The 15000-nt window shown below is 42.0% G+C and overlaps 1 protein-coding gene across 1 annotated transcript in view; it reads left to right on the forward strand.

Moving 5' to 3' along the window:
• Positions 1 to 15000, forward strand: part of LOC137979841 (uncharacterized) — a 22522-nt gene that overhangs the window by 342 nt on the left and 7180 nt on the right. The window contains exons 2-8 of the mRNA XM_068827168.1: positions 2848 to 2885; positions 3452 to 3552; positions 3784 to 3852; positions 6300 to 6558; positions 7001 to 7151; positions 8928 to 9148; positions 10785 to 10856. Of these exons, the coding sequence (XP_068683269.1) occupies positions 3484 to 3552; positions 3784 to 3852; positions 6300 to 6558; positions 7001 to 7151; positions 8928 to 9148; positions 10785 to 10856 (841 nt within the window). The 5' untranslated portion in view covers positions 2848 to 2885; positions 3452 to 3483. The remainder of the gene's footprint in view (positions 1 to 2847; positions 2886 to 3451; positions 3553 to 3783; positions 3853 to 6299; positions 6559 to 7000; positions 7152 to 8927; positions 9149 to 10784; positions 10857 to 15000) is intronic.

Consider the following 15000-nt stretch of genomic DNA (forward strand, 5'->3'; position numbering starts at 1 on the left):
GTTTTTGCTTACTGGTAAACAATCGTTGTTAGTCCTAATAGGTTTGAGCTTATCATCTTAGTTATAAAAAGATGCATTCTTTTAAAACGTTTGCGGAACTTCACCGACTTTACCAACTTAACTCAAGTGAAAAGGAAATGGCCTTGTGTAATTTTGAGAGTTTTGCTGAGGCATTCTCAATTGCGACTCAACCTTAGTTCATGTAGATGTAACTGAGAGAAGTGTAGGATTTTAAGCAAGGATTCTAAACGCAAAACTCCATTCTCCCTTGCATGACTCGCATGGGAAAGTTTTGGTTTGAAACAAAAGACGGCGACTGGCAACCGACAAATCTGAGAAATAGCGTGAAAATCGTGGTCACAGGATTACTCTTGTCGTGAACGTGATGCGAAATAGCTGCCGTACTTGATATACCTACCAGTAAAGTGCCAATGAGGCGAAATGACGGTTTAGCAGGGTTTGATTTCCAAAGTTGGAAATGATAATGTCATGTGGCTCAAGTGAATTGAACTGTGACAACCTCTGATAGCGGAGTATGATGATAGTAACTTGTTTATATGACGCGCTGGCCAAGGGAACTTTGATCTTTGATATAATTAACTGAAGAGAGTGAATGTAACGTGAAGTGCTAGATTTCCATCCCATATTAACCATGTGAGCGTTAGCCCTACTGATGGAACTGGGCCCACACAAGGACAGGGAAAAACTCAGACCAGGGTGGGAAACGAACGTTTGTATAAACGTAACCTTTCTTTGATCTTTGATAGTCTTTGTTCTTTTTGTTGACAAGCAAACAGTGTGTAAATTATTCGCTTCAAATTTCGTAACTGATTAACTGTTTTACAATGGCACGCACGCTGGCCGAGTGAACTCTTCGTTATATCACGCTGGCGGAGTTAATGAACTGTCTTTTAGTTCATTCTGCTGAAGTGATCACGCTGGTTTCATATTTGATCTTCTTTCATCCCTATTTCAACGATTGATCGACCTGGCCTCAGTTGTTCAAAAGATGGATAACGCTATCCACCGGATAAGTCACTATCCATTCGATAGAACAATTGGTTTTGCTGGTGTTTATCCACTGGATCGTGATTTATCCGGCGGATAGCGCTATCCATCGTTTGAACAACTGGGACCAGGCGGTCTTCTGTCTTGGGTTCCAGTCCTTCCGCGACAAGACATGCAAAAACGAGAGCTTAGTACATCACTTGAGATCATGTTTTTTTGAACATGAATCACTTACTCTACTTACTATCTACAATTTATGATGAAATGAAAAAAAAAAAACCACACCGAAGAAGTTATATATTTTTTTAATTTTTTCTCAACGCGCCATCGAATTCCGGAAGTGGTTCAACGGGTAGCGCTTACGAAAACGCCCGTTGAGGATCGACTATATTGTTTACGACATCCCTAGCGGTAAACAATTATCTAAAAACCCATTCCTTAAAACCTATGTACAGAAACCTTCACTCTAACAGTTTATGATTTTCGTTGGATGAGCAGATGGAGCTACATTTCTTTATCGAAATTAAGGCATTTTTCGATTGCCCTTTTCTCGAAAACAAAGCCGGTAACCCCAACCCCTCCAATTTTTTTTCATTTTTAGAGTAAGTAATTTATGACCTAACTCTAGGCGAGAAACGAAAAAAAATTACTGTAGGAAGATTTTCGCGCGAACGTCCTAAACTCAGGAGAGGTTTTTGATTAACAGGCAGGGAAGTTAGTTCGAAAAGAATCAGCACACATTCGGTTGCCGTTCGTGACTTAATGTTGCCTAATACTAGCCCTTGCCCTCAGTTCGTTATTGTTGCTGTTGTTGTTGTTGTTGTTGTTGTTGTTGTTGTTGCTGTGTGTTTTTTTCTTCTCTCCGAAGGTCGCAAATCGTACTTGCCCTAGTACGGGATCGAGCAATTTTGACTACTTATTGAAAAAAAAGAAACATGTGAGGGCCTATAAATATAAAGCAGCTCTAGTATACGTAAGTTAATTGAATCCTTCTCAGTCGTATATCGTTCACAAACGAAAACAATAGAGGTTGTATGCAACCCTAAGATAGTGAGAATATCGCACACCCGTTACAAAGTGTTCATCTTGTCTTATTCTTCTCTTTCAAGATGTCTTAAGGTATCACCCAGTGGGGCTGTATAGAGGATATTTCATGGCCACCTGGGGATACGAATTTTATCTTCGAGTGCTGAAAGTATCTCTCACGAGTGAGCGAAGCGAACGAGTGAGAGATAATTTTCAGCACGAGAGGATAAAATTCGTATCCCCAAGCGGCCATGTAATGCTCCGTTTGTTATATAGATATTGATGAAATGTCTAGATTTAAAGCAACTTGTTTTACTCATTTTCGAAATGATGAAAAAGTGGTCACCAACCGCGAAAACACGCATGTTGTGTAACATGAAATTTATGAAAAACAAATCATAATAATGTAAAATTTTGCAATAAAAAAGTTAATGTAGTAGAGAAGAATTACATTAAATCACAAAAGCATCTTACAATGAAGAGGAAGCTCGCGTTTTATTGGCTAATCGTGTTCGTTGCCATGACGACGCTTATATTCTCACATGTGAAAGATAAAAATATGTTCACTGCGCGCGGTGAAGATATGGTTTTTTTTAGTAAAAGGGGAAATCCTGGTCTTTCATCAGTATCTATATTATAAAAAAAATTATGTATGTACCCGAGAAAGTGACGAATAGTCAGTTTACAATGGGTATCGAGTGAAAGATTCAGCCTCACTTCAAATATCAATGAACTATATAACCTACCTGCTTTCTTTTCGCAATGTACCTGCATAAGGCGTCACACTTCCAAGTCTTAATATTTATTTCGCAGCACAAGACGTTTGTTTCTATATACAATTCACAATAACGGTAAGTTAATATTTATTTGGCAAATTTGAATTTTATTGGCAAAAGAAAGTTAATTTCAGTCGCTTATGCCTGTCAAACACGTCCACTGAAAGAAGTTCCAAAACTAGATAAGAGTTTTTCTGGGATTGCTTGCCGTTCACACCTTCGTTTTGTCGAAAGCTTCGGTGACGAACGAATTGCTTTCATTTTCGGCCAAACTTCAGTACAATTTTTATCTTATGTTGTCGTATAAACATTCCCCATACCTTCAGTTAATGCTAAATATAAACAGCCTGAACAAATGCAAATGCCTTATTTAAACCTCTAATTCGCACTAATTGATTACTGGTTAGTGTAACACAGTGCGCTGACAGGTGCCATCCAACTCGATGCGAATCTTGAACTAAATGGTCAATTGAGATATAAAGTAATGAGATCTCTTGTCGCAACTAATAGTACGACACTAACTCCTATGCATAAGGAAGGATATGAAAGAAGGAACCGAGCAGGGAGCAAATCAGAGAAGTCCCCCAAAGACAATGGCAAATCAATTACTTATTTTGAAATATGTTCATTATATTCCATAGCTGCCGTAAGCTGTATGAATTAACCAAAAGCGATGATCTCGCTGAAGGCAGCTGAGGCCTTAGCAGTACTTCTATTCTTTGTAAGCGTGAGCTGTTGCAAGGTTAGTTAAATATGGCCTTGAAATAACTAGGTTGCAAACAAACAACACATTATCCGACACTGACATAGTTCCTAAGAAACGAGGAATCCGTAGAGCATTGAGGTCAACATCAATAGAAAAAGTTACAATATGAAGATTGGTATTTTGTGGATAGCACCAACGCTTTGCCAACAAGCATCAACTATTTTTACAATAACAGTGTAAGAAGTAACATCTTGTCATGTTTTCAAGGGTGCCTCGAACTTCCAAAACTTGATGGCAATTTGGCGGCACTATAGCGGGCAAGTACAGGAAGGAAACGTAAGTCTTTTTCTTGTCTAGTCGCTTGTCCAAGTGCGGAGCGCCACGTCGAGGTCTCTCTTGAGTCGATGACAGCGTATCCATCTCAGCGTTTCGGTAGTTTCTGTCATTGTGTCGTTGTATAACTATGGTGTATTTGAAGTGTTTTGGAACTGACGATAAGGGTTTTACCTTGATTGGAGTTCTGAGCATGCGCATTGGGTTTGGAGGCCGGTGAGTTATTTTCAAATGCGCATGTTCAGAACGGAAAGCTCGTACTCCAGTCTCAAGCTTCAATTGAATTTCCGCATTGTGTCAAATGCGTCGTGGGTGTTTTAAGCCGGATGCTTAAGCAGTGGCAAAGGCGACGAGACCGAGAACGCAACAATTGTTTGACGAGTAAAACAGTGGTTGTGCACGCCCTGCATCTGCGTTTGACATTTCAAAAGATTTCTTTGCCTTTCTCGTCCAGACAACAGAGAGGTCAAGGCAAGGACGATGACGAAGATTACCAAAACGTTATCAAAGTGTATAATTTCATGAAAATATGATTATTTCGTGATTTTCCCGAGTTACGCGGGACGAAGAGTGACTGTGTATTAATATTCTGCGAATAAAATTGGTTGAAACGGAGTGGATTTTTGGATGGGGTGCTCGCATCCTATAAATAACCTAAAATTTGGACATTTCACGTTTTTCACGTTAATGTTGTTGTTGTTGTTGTTGTTGTTGGTGTTGGTGGTGGTGGTAGTGGTGGTGGCTTGGTTTTTAGTCATCCATTTATTTTTCAACAATGTATGGCAAATAAATATGGAGAAAGTGCTTACGTGCACATTCGATTATGTATTCTCTTTTATCACATAGCAACTGAGAAAAATACTAGGATTCTCCTGTTTACTAAAAGAAACATATCTTTATCGCGCTCAGTGTAAAGATACTATTTTCATCTTTCACGTGTGAGGATATAGGTTTCGTCTATGGTTACTAACATACCTCGCCAATAAAAGCGCAGGGGCACCCAACGTCAATTTTCGGAAATTATCTGTTCGGAAGACGATTTGAGATCTAGAATTTTCGGAACATTTGTTGTAAAATTTCTTGCTTGCCCGCCTGTCCTAGGATTTTCAAACATCTAGAAAATGGTATAATTGTCCATTTTTAACAGATTTTTATCCTAAAAAGATCACCTAGAATTTTCGGGAGCCTTTTTTCTGCCTGAAAGTTTCGAAAAGATAAGTTTTGATCCCTATAATTTTCAGATCACTAGACTTTCAGCTCGGAGATCCGAACAGATGAAAAATTTTTAGGGGCTAAAAATATGCCTATATCTACCGTTTAAATACTAAAATACGTTTAACAACTGTATTTTTAAGTGGTTTTGAACAATATCCTCGTTGGGTGCCCCTGAAAGCGAGCTTCCCACTGACGCAGTTGAATTTCATTAATCTAGACCTTTCATCACTATCTATGCAAAAAAAAAGACAGAATATTACATGGCCACTTAGGGATCCGACTTTTATCTTCTCGTGCTGAAAGTGATATCTCCAACTCTTTCTCTGCGCTCACTCGTGAGAGATACTATCAGAACTCGAAGATAAAATTGGTATCTGTGCGCGGTCACGTAATGTACTGTATTTATCAAACGAAAGTAATGATGTAACTAAATGTTCAACAGAGAACCATTACAATTTTCCACCTTAGCTGTACCTATTGTCAAGCCCTCTTACATTCTCCAGTAGCAGGGAGCTTCTTTGTCGCAAATTTATGTCTGCCATGTCTAATGACAGCGACAACCCAATATCATTCCTTCTCCGCAGACACAAACGAAGAGCTGGCTATCCCTTATAACCTAAGATCTAACTGTGAGCCAGTAATTAGTACGTCGAGGAGTACAAAGAGAACTGAGGACGTTTTATACTTTAAGATATTTTAAACTTCAAATATATTCTTGTTGGACTGTACTTAATTGAGTAAGATAAATTAATAGCATTACTCTCATTTTAACAACCCTTTGTTAGTTCTGCAAGAAAGTGGAATAAATTATCATCATTATCATCATTACCAGCATCACCATTATTATTACTATCATTATCATTATTATTATTATTATTATTATTATTATTATTATTATTATTATTATTATTATTATTATTATTAATGATTTTTGGAGTCGTTCCCGCAGCTTGTACTCCCTACAGACATGAAATGGCCAAATATGAAGTTCGATGGCAGCTGAGAGAACTTGACGATAAACTTGCAATTTTCAACATTACTCCTGGAGGGTTAGTTCACCTTTGCCAAGCTGAACGACTCGGAAAAATATCGAAATAATTAGAATAAAGCAAACCTGCATTTTTGGACGAAGTTCTTGAAGCCATCAGTCGTTGTTGTAGCTCGCGTTTTGAGAAAAAAACGCAACCATCAACATTTACAAATCTTGTTCTGTACCTTTTGCTGCATGTTAACAGAGCTCCTACTTCGGCTACTACCCGGGAGGTGGAGCCTGTTTCTTTGACCCTCTTACGACGGACTACAGCCACAGAGGTTGGATTAAGGTCGCCGCAGGGGATGGTGAGTTCCAGAAGTCCCTTGGGTGTGGCATGTGCGTCGAGATCAAAGGAGATGGAATCTTGGCAGACCTCTCGAGCAGGGCGAAGATCCCCAAGACTCCAATTATTGGGCCAATATATGCCATTGTCATTGATCGTTGTGGGAATTGTCAGAAGGGTAAGATTAGGAAAATATGAAATGTTTATTGACCTATTTGGTATTGCCAATGGATTGAGACCTTTCTTTAAATAGCTCAAATATTAACCAAAAAATTTCCATCATCAATGTTGCTGTGCTGTCTTAGTCAACTTCGCTGTTTGAGAAGAATTACACATGCCCTTTGTAACCGTCAAAGACTATTTCTTGCTTCCCTTTCCTGTCGTTTTAGACACGAAGAAAACAGACAGATAAAATTTGGAGAGAAAAACGAAAATGTTTCCCAAAACGACCGAATTATACAATTCAGGAGCAAGAACACAAGCTCCGATGGGCTCATATAGAGAAACTGGTTTCCGTTCCTAGTGAAAGTCGCGTATCCCGAACACATTATCAATTCTTCTTCTCTTCCTCTTAGTTTTCTCTTGATAAGATAGATGAAACTCGAGTTCTGTTTCTTCAGGCTTCGATTTGTACGCCCCTGGATCTGACGTATGGAAAACGAAATTCCGGGCAATCGATTGCCCAAGAGCATCAGGGGTGAATGGTAACATTAAATTTCGATTTGTGGACAGCAATCCATGGGCCCTGAAACTACAAACGAGAAATGCCAGGTAGGTAGGTTGATACTCCGGGAAGCAAAGTCCTGACAATTGTCTTCAACTTTTGAGCAACTTACTGATAAGCATATATTTGGGAGAGCCACTCATCTGACAAAGACAAGTGATGGAGAAACTTAAAGCGTATATGACATTTTTTCTTTATGTACTCAATCGAAACATTATAGTGTTTTAGATAAAAGCAACCAAAAAAATTCCCTACCGATAGACCGATTTTCACTCTATGCTTTTAAGGCTTTGAAAAGTCGGAAATTGTTATTTCCGGTCGAGTACAAAACCGCGCCAGTAAAGATACTGGGAATAGCAGGCCGGTGACGTCAATTTGTAGTATCAATCTGGTATTTAATTACATCACAGTTCCGGTATCCACAGTCTTCTTCATAGCGCGGTTTTTTACCCCCAGAAGTGAAAATTCCGATTTTCAAAAGGCTACAGGCCGCTCGGAAGGAAAATCAGTATGGGACTTTAACAGTTTTTATCGGAAAAGCTATTATGTTTCAATTCAGTAAATAAAGAAAAATCTTTCAAACCATCAAACTTTGATGGGTAAAAGAAAAAGATATGCGATCGTCGTTCATTTTCCTTTTAATATTATTGGGATAACGCCATATTCAACTGTAGTCATATCGTTGCCTCCAGTGATCAACGTTAACATTAAAGATTTCTTATTCTCCAGAAAAGCAAGGAAGTAGAGTTGCGTCATGGCGGCGCACAGAAAAGCTGTTTACGTGTCATTCCAAAGTACGCAGCTTTAGTATAATAAAGCAATTATTCTCAAGCATTAGTGGCACCGATGATGTGCAATAAAAGTTGTCAAGTAAATTCTTACAGTGGAAGTGTTCCAGTTTTAGAGGACCTAATTCATATTATTATATCTCTCACTTAGAACGCGCTGTGATTGGTCAATTTCGCCGGCCGTATTCTAGAGTACGGCCCGCTGTCAGCCGCTAGTTTTCTTTCGCGCGCCCCGAATTAAAGTCAGAGATACAATGGGCGTTTTCCATTTACAAAAAATTTCCACCGGGTGAAAAACGTGTACAATTTAACTCAGGTCCGTTCGCCGCCCAGTGATTGCGATTTTACGCGCCAATTTTTAAAAATGTGGCCGTGAATAGCCTGGAAGTGGTAAGACCTTTCAAAAGTTGTAAATGGAACACATATTTCCATCGGAAAGTTTCCAATGGGAAAACAGGACTACCTTTTCAAAAGTTCCGTATATTCCGGAAATTGTCCAGTGGAACGAACCAAAAACGTGTGTTCCATTTACATCCCAACCGGAATTTCCGGAATTTCTTGGTAAATGGAAAACGCCTAATAAATATCTTACTAACCTCGTTTTCTGGGTCCGTGTTGTAAGTTACAGATCTTCCTTTTTTTCCCTTTGATTTTAGCGCCAACATAACGCAACGGGAAAAAACTCGGTCCGTAACTTACAGTACGGACCTCGAACTCGGTTAGTAAGAGGTATTGGTTTTGGGGTGGGGGATGGAGAGACTGTTTTAATATGTCGACCTCTTAACAGTCGTGCTTTTCACTGTCGAAAGGTTGGCATAAATCAGTTAGGGATACCCTGCCAAAGATCTTGGGTTCGACGGGGCCAACACTCAGAGCCCTTAAATAACTATGGCTGGTAATAATATTTGAAAACTATTAGTACATTGTGCGTGTTGATATGCGCTGAGCAAATGTTATTTCCATAATCATAATTAGATATGTTCATCCTAAATACACGAAGAAACATGACACAATTTTTTTTTCTTGTTGATACAGAGTAGTAACAGTTGGGCTCGAGGTATTGCACAATGGAAAGTGGGTTTGTTTGCCAAAAACGGAAGACAATTACTTCTTGCTGGGATCACCGAACAGGGTCAAATTTCCATTGCGAGTCCGTCTGACAAGTGTCAGCGGAGAACAGCTGGAATCTACGATCAGTGAACTTAGGAATGACGTGGATATAGCGTCATCGGTGCAATTCTCCGGCTTCATCAAGGGTATGTCAGTCATCCGATGCTTTGAGATGATAATGAACACATGACAAACTAATCGAAACGCCAAATCATTCTGTTATTGATTGCAGTCGTTAAAAGCGCACTTTCACGGTAGCCTCAGCGTTTTTTGGGTAAATCTAGGTTATTAGAACAATCTCTTCCTTAGAAGATAAAGGAGACGCTTCAAAGTTGACGTAGGTTGCTGAACATGTAAAACTGGGTTAACGACCATGTAAAGAAGGAATGAGGGAGGGAGGGTCGAAAGGCCAAAGGGAGGGGGGGGGGGGGGAAGAGGAAAAAAGAAAGGAAAGAAATAAGAAGGAAGGAAGGGTGGTAGGGAGGGAGGAAGGAAGAAAGGCAGGAAGAAAGGAAAGAAAAAAGGGAGAGAGAGAGGAAGGAAGGAAGGGAGGGAGAGAGGAAGGAAAGATGGAAAGAAGAAAGGAAGGAAAGAAGAAGGAAAGAAGGGAGGTAGGGAGGGAGGAAGGAAGAAAGGCAGGAAGAAAGGAAAGAAGAAAGGGAGAGAGAGGGAGGAAGGAAGGAAGGAAGGAAAGAAGGGAGGGAGGGAGGGAGGGAGGAAGGAAGAAAGGGAGGGAGGGAAGGAGGAAGGAAAGAAGGAAGGAAGAAAGGAAGGAAAAAGGGAGGGAGGAAGGAAGGAAGGGAGAGAGGGAGGAAGGAGGGAAGGAAGGGAGGGAGAGAGGAAGGAAAGAGGGAAGGAGGGAGGAAGGAGGCCTGCAGGAAGGAAGGAGGGAAGGAAGGGAGGGAGGAAAGAGGGAAAGAAGGGATGGAGGAAAGAAGGAAAAAGGAAGAAAAAATGGAAGGAAGGAAAAAATGAAGGGAGGGAGGAAGGAAGGAAGGAAGGAAGAAAGTGAGGGAGGGAGGGAGGGAAGGAGGAAGGAGGGAAGGAAGGAGGAAGGAAAGAAGGAAGGAAGGAAGGAAGGAAGGAGGGAGAAAACATACCCTGCTAATCACCTATCCTTGCAGTAAATTAGCATAAGAGTTCAAAGGGTTTCAAAGGGTTTGAATTGGGTGCAACATTGAGTTAGCCAAATTTGGTCTATGGTTTATTTTCCCGAAAATCTTGGTTTAATCATAGACACTTTTTTGACGCTGATGAAGACTAGGCCAATTTGGGTAAATCTTACTCTTGGGTGCTTGGGTGATGGAGTCTTGATTGGCATAGATGAGGCGTCTCTGGCAGACGCTCAACGGTCCATGTAAGATATAGCAGCACAGGCTACAGCCAGATGTAATTAGCTGCTATTCTCACTGAACAACTAATTAACGCATTGTGAAACGACCAGTGAAATACTCTGCGCGTCCTTAGGGATGCATTACCGCATTTCGATTAGATTAGTTAGACTACGTGGTCTCGCCAAGACTTTAATATCAAGGTTCGTCCCACCCTCCTCCTTTGGTGTTGGTTGACAGCTCCTCTTATCCGTAAAGCCGTCCTCGCTGTCTCCTTCTTGCCACAACAACCTGCGGGTCTCCTTCCCCTAACTTAGTTTCAAGTTGTGTTAAATGTCGGAAAGTGAGGATATGATACGATTGCTGTGGTTGGCGGCACGGTTGATGACTACTTCGCTACACTCCCGTTAAAAGCAAATGTAACTTTACGAGACTGTTTTTGCTCCCTCAGGAAGTGATCCTCGCTCTATACAATGCTATGGACAAGGCACAGCCGTTGATGTCGACAACAATGAAAAAACAGGTGAACCAGAGTGAACTTGAAGAAAATCTCAATTATGTTTTTCTGTTAATCAGAGAGAAAAAGAAATGCGATAAATGATTTCAACTTTTAAATGTGGGAACAAAGTTAGAACAAATTTTCATGGAGAATAACCTCTCTCTAAATCTTTGAGCCTGATGTACCTGATAAGCTTTGAGCAGTTTGGTTCATAGTTTCTAAATTTTGCAAAGAATGTATGGTCTCATTAGCCATATCGCTAATGAAGAATTTGTCCTTTTCTATAGTAATGCTTCGCTTATTGTCGAAACGAAAAGGCTTAAAAGTCACTTGACAAGTTCTATAGTTCTTGATGTCAACTTCTATGAGCAATGCATATTCTAATTGGGCAAAATGCAATCAATGAGGTTAGAAGAGATTTCATTCAGATTCTATCACCTCTGAGGACTCGAGCCAGAAAGCACTGTTTCTGCGAGTCCCTTGTGTCTTGGTCTTCATTTTACTCCCCCTGCGATCCTCTGGACTGTACCAACCACTAACAAACAAAGCATTCTCGTCCTCAGAGGCCGCGATACTTTCGGTCAGCACCAAGAATAACCAACGACCTCTGACTGGTCTCGAACCAGGAAGTCGCGAATCACGGACTTCCTGCTCATCTGCGCAATCTCAGAAATTTGAAACAATTAACCAGTTACCGAGACAGAGACTGCGCGTATTTCGGAACTAACCTGAGGTCGTTATTCTTGGTGCTGATCTCTGTGGACGAGAATGGTAACCACCAAGTAGTTCCAAACCAGGAATTCCGCGTACCATGGGCTTCCGGTTGTCCTGCGCATTCTCAAATCTCCGATGCAATATTAGTTGCCAGTGGTAACAAAAAGGGATTATGTCACTAATAATAGAGTTGACATATGTAAGAATATTTATTTCTATTACACTCTTAGTAACAGATTGCGTTTCTAGTGTTTTGATTGGTTTACTCAAACTCTGTATTACCTAATAGGGAAACCGATTACACCGGTCTTTAGAGCCCAATTTCGATATAGTAAAATTCAGTCCTAAACAAAAAACATCATCGCCAGGCTCTGGGGAATAAATGAAGGGGTAGTTTCTAAAGAAACTGTGGTGCTGCGTCGGTGGGGAAGTAGTATACAAAAATTTGGTTTATCAACGGAGTTGATAATGTAAATTGACCACCGTACAGAGATTCTAAAGGCTGACGTTTCGAGCGTTAGCCCTTCGTCAGAGCGAATCAACTCAACTGGGGAATAAACTCATACAAATCCTTACATTTATTCCCCAGAGCCTCGAGATGATGCCTTTTGTTTAGGACTGAATTTTAATGCACTGAAATTGGTCTATTCAAACCTTTCGGGAATAAAACGTTTTGCTCCAGGTATTTCCATATCATTTAAATTGCTACATATACAATACACAAAGAATCTTCATCCCGGGAGATTTGAATTGGAACGAAGAACAGCCCAATATTCCTGTCACGGCGTTTTCACAGACCGATTTATTTTTAGATTGAACTTCCCGCGAATGCGACTCCCGTAAGAGCGCAATGACCAATCGCACGAAACAAAGGCCCGCCGCACACGTTTCCTCGCGTGTGCGGGCAAATTTTGGTGAAAAATTCGCCTCGCGAGGCCGTGAGGATAAAATCAAACATGTTTGATATTTTTGGCCTCGCGAAGCAAATTCCTCACTGTGTACGGCCATCGTGAGAATCGAACTGAGCTTGGCCAATCTAGCATTCTCACGTGGCATCAGAGGCGTTGGAATATCTTCCTCCGACGCCATCTTAAACCACAGAGGTCACGCGAGAATATCATGTCTTTTATTGGATGCTTGATTGCCCGAGCTCAGCTCGATTCTCACGATGGGTGCACACAGTAAGGAATTTTCCTCGCGAGGCCAAAAATATCAACCATGTTTGATTTTATCCTCCCAGCCTCGCAAAGGCGAATTTCTCATCAAAATGTCCCTGCACCCGTGAGGAAACGGCTTTGCAAACCGCCTTGCAAGGCAGTTTGTTCAGCTCTTTCCTCACTGTGTGCAACAGCTTAACGTGGCGTCATAGCAGCGTCACTGAACCGGAACTGGCTTTTTTTGTTTTCCAAAAAGGTAGCCTAAACATAGATCGGTCTGTAAAAATTCTGTAACATAGGGTTAATATGGGAGTTTTCGCCCCAAATCATGGCTCCTGATTGGGTAGAACATTGAGTCAGCCAATTAGGTCTATTAATAATCGGAAGGCAGAAGGTTCAACTTAGGATCAGTGCTATTCTTAGTGGTCGATTCCATGTTTAGTAGCCGTGCAAGCCTTCCGCAATAATTTTGACCCGAGGTGGTTGCATTAATTTTCAACTGAATCAGATAAAATTACGCCCAGATTGAGAAATGATTATGATGTTAAAGGTTTGCATTACGTTGACGTTTTATATAAACTGGTTAAGTACACAAACTTTTTGAAGTTTTGGCCGAGCAACTCGATAGTGTATAGGTGAGTGAAGTATGCTGATAATCCAATAGCCTGGATTTGATACGTAATTTGGTCCTTTTTTCTTTACTTGAAACAAAAAATCGTAAACGAAAAAAAAATGAAAAAAAGAAAGAAAAAGTGTCGTTGAAATGACAATGACAATTTACGAAAGGGAAATGCGAGTCTGCGAAACTAATAGCCTTAAAGAGTAGTAGTAGTAGTAGTGATGGCATCCTCGTCTTGAAGAGACGATGGTTAGCGCTAGGGATTTGGGGAGGGTCTTGTATGACTGTGTAGCCCGATCCTGGAGTGGCAGTCTCTGTTACAGGTGGCGGAGACGTGCCTTGTGGAATCACGCGCTAGCCGCTCTCTTGCATGTAGCCTGGACTCTAGTGTTCGCTTCTGCCTTTGAAACCCCCGCTTTGACACTTTGCCGCGATGTATCTCGGTGATTGGTGATGTCCTCCCATGCACTGGTGTTGATTTGTGCAGATCTTAAGTCTCGCTTAATGACGTCCTTGTAGCGCAGCAGCGGTCGACCCACGCGATGGACGCCCTCCCGAAGTTCTCCATAAAGGATTTCTCTTGGCAGGCGGTCAGGCTCCATGCGATGTGCATGGCCGAGCCATCAAAGGCATCGCTGAATAAGCAGTGATGGCATGCTCAGTGAGCCAGCGTGCTCCAGGACCTCGGTGTGTTGGTGACTCTGTCCTGCCACCTGATGTGCAGCAGGCGCCAAAGCCAGCGGAGATGGAATCCGTTGAGTCGCTGCTCTTGTCTGGCATAGGTCGTCCATGACTCACTGCCATAGAGTCGACAGAACACAAGCTTGGTAGACGCATATATTGGTCCTTTCGCACAACCGGTCATTGCCCCACACTCGCTTGTTGAGGTTGGCCATGACAGCAGCTGCATTTGGCGATCCTGCAGCTGATCTCAGCTTCGAGCAAAGTCGAGCTTGACACGGTGGGGCCCAAGTAGGTGAAGGTGTCCACAACCTCCAGCTCCGTGTTGTCGATGGTGATGACTTGGGGGGGACTCAGCACCTTGCACCAGGATGTTGGTCTTCCTGAGGCTGGTCGTTAGCCCAAACTCCTTGAAGGCGTGTGAAAGCTTGTGTACGAGATGTTGGAGGCCAACCTCGCTGTGGGATGTTAAAGCAGTGTCATCTGCAAACAGCAGCTCCCGTATGAGCACCACATAAGCTTTGGTTTTGGCGATGTTGAAGAGTTTGCAGTCTGACCTCGTCCGGACGGAGACACCTTCTGTACAGTCTACAAAGGCATACTGGAGCAGCATCGTGAAGAAAATCCCGAACAGGGTTGGAGCAAGGACACAGCCCTGCTTTACTCCACTGCTGACTGGGAAGGCATTGGAGGTGGCCCCATCGAAGCAGACCGTACTCTGCATGTCCTGGTGAAAGGAGGTGCTTCGGAGGGCAGCCAATCTTCTGAAGGACCTTGAAGAGCTCGCTTCTACTCACTAAGTCAAAAGCTTTGGTGAGGTCCACGAAGGCGAGGAACAATGGCTGCTGCTGTTCTCTCCTGCAGCTGACGGAGGGCGAAGATCATGTCCATTGTGGACCTCCCGGCTCTGAAGCCACACAGTGACTCGGGGTAGACTTGCAAAGCAAGGCTCTGCGGGCGACTCAAGGTCACCCGTGTTCTTGTACAGGGTGACTAC

This window comes from Montipora foliosa, chromosome 12 (genome assembly GCF_036669935.1).
Source record: "Montipora foliosa isolate CH-2021 chromosome 12, ASM3666993v2, whole genome shotgun sequence".
Taxonomy (NCBI): Eukaryota; Metazoa; Cnidaria; class Anthozoa; order Scleractinia; family Acroporidae; genus Montipora; species Montipora foliosa.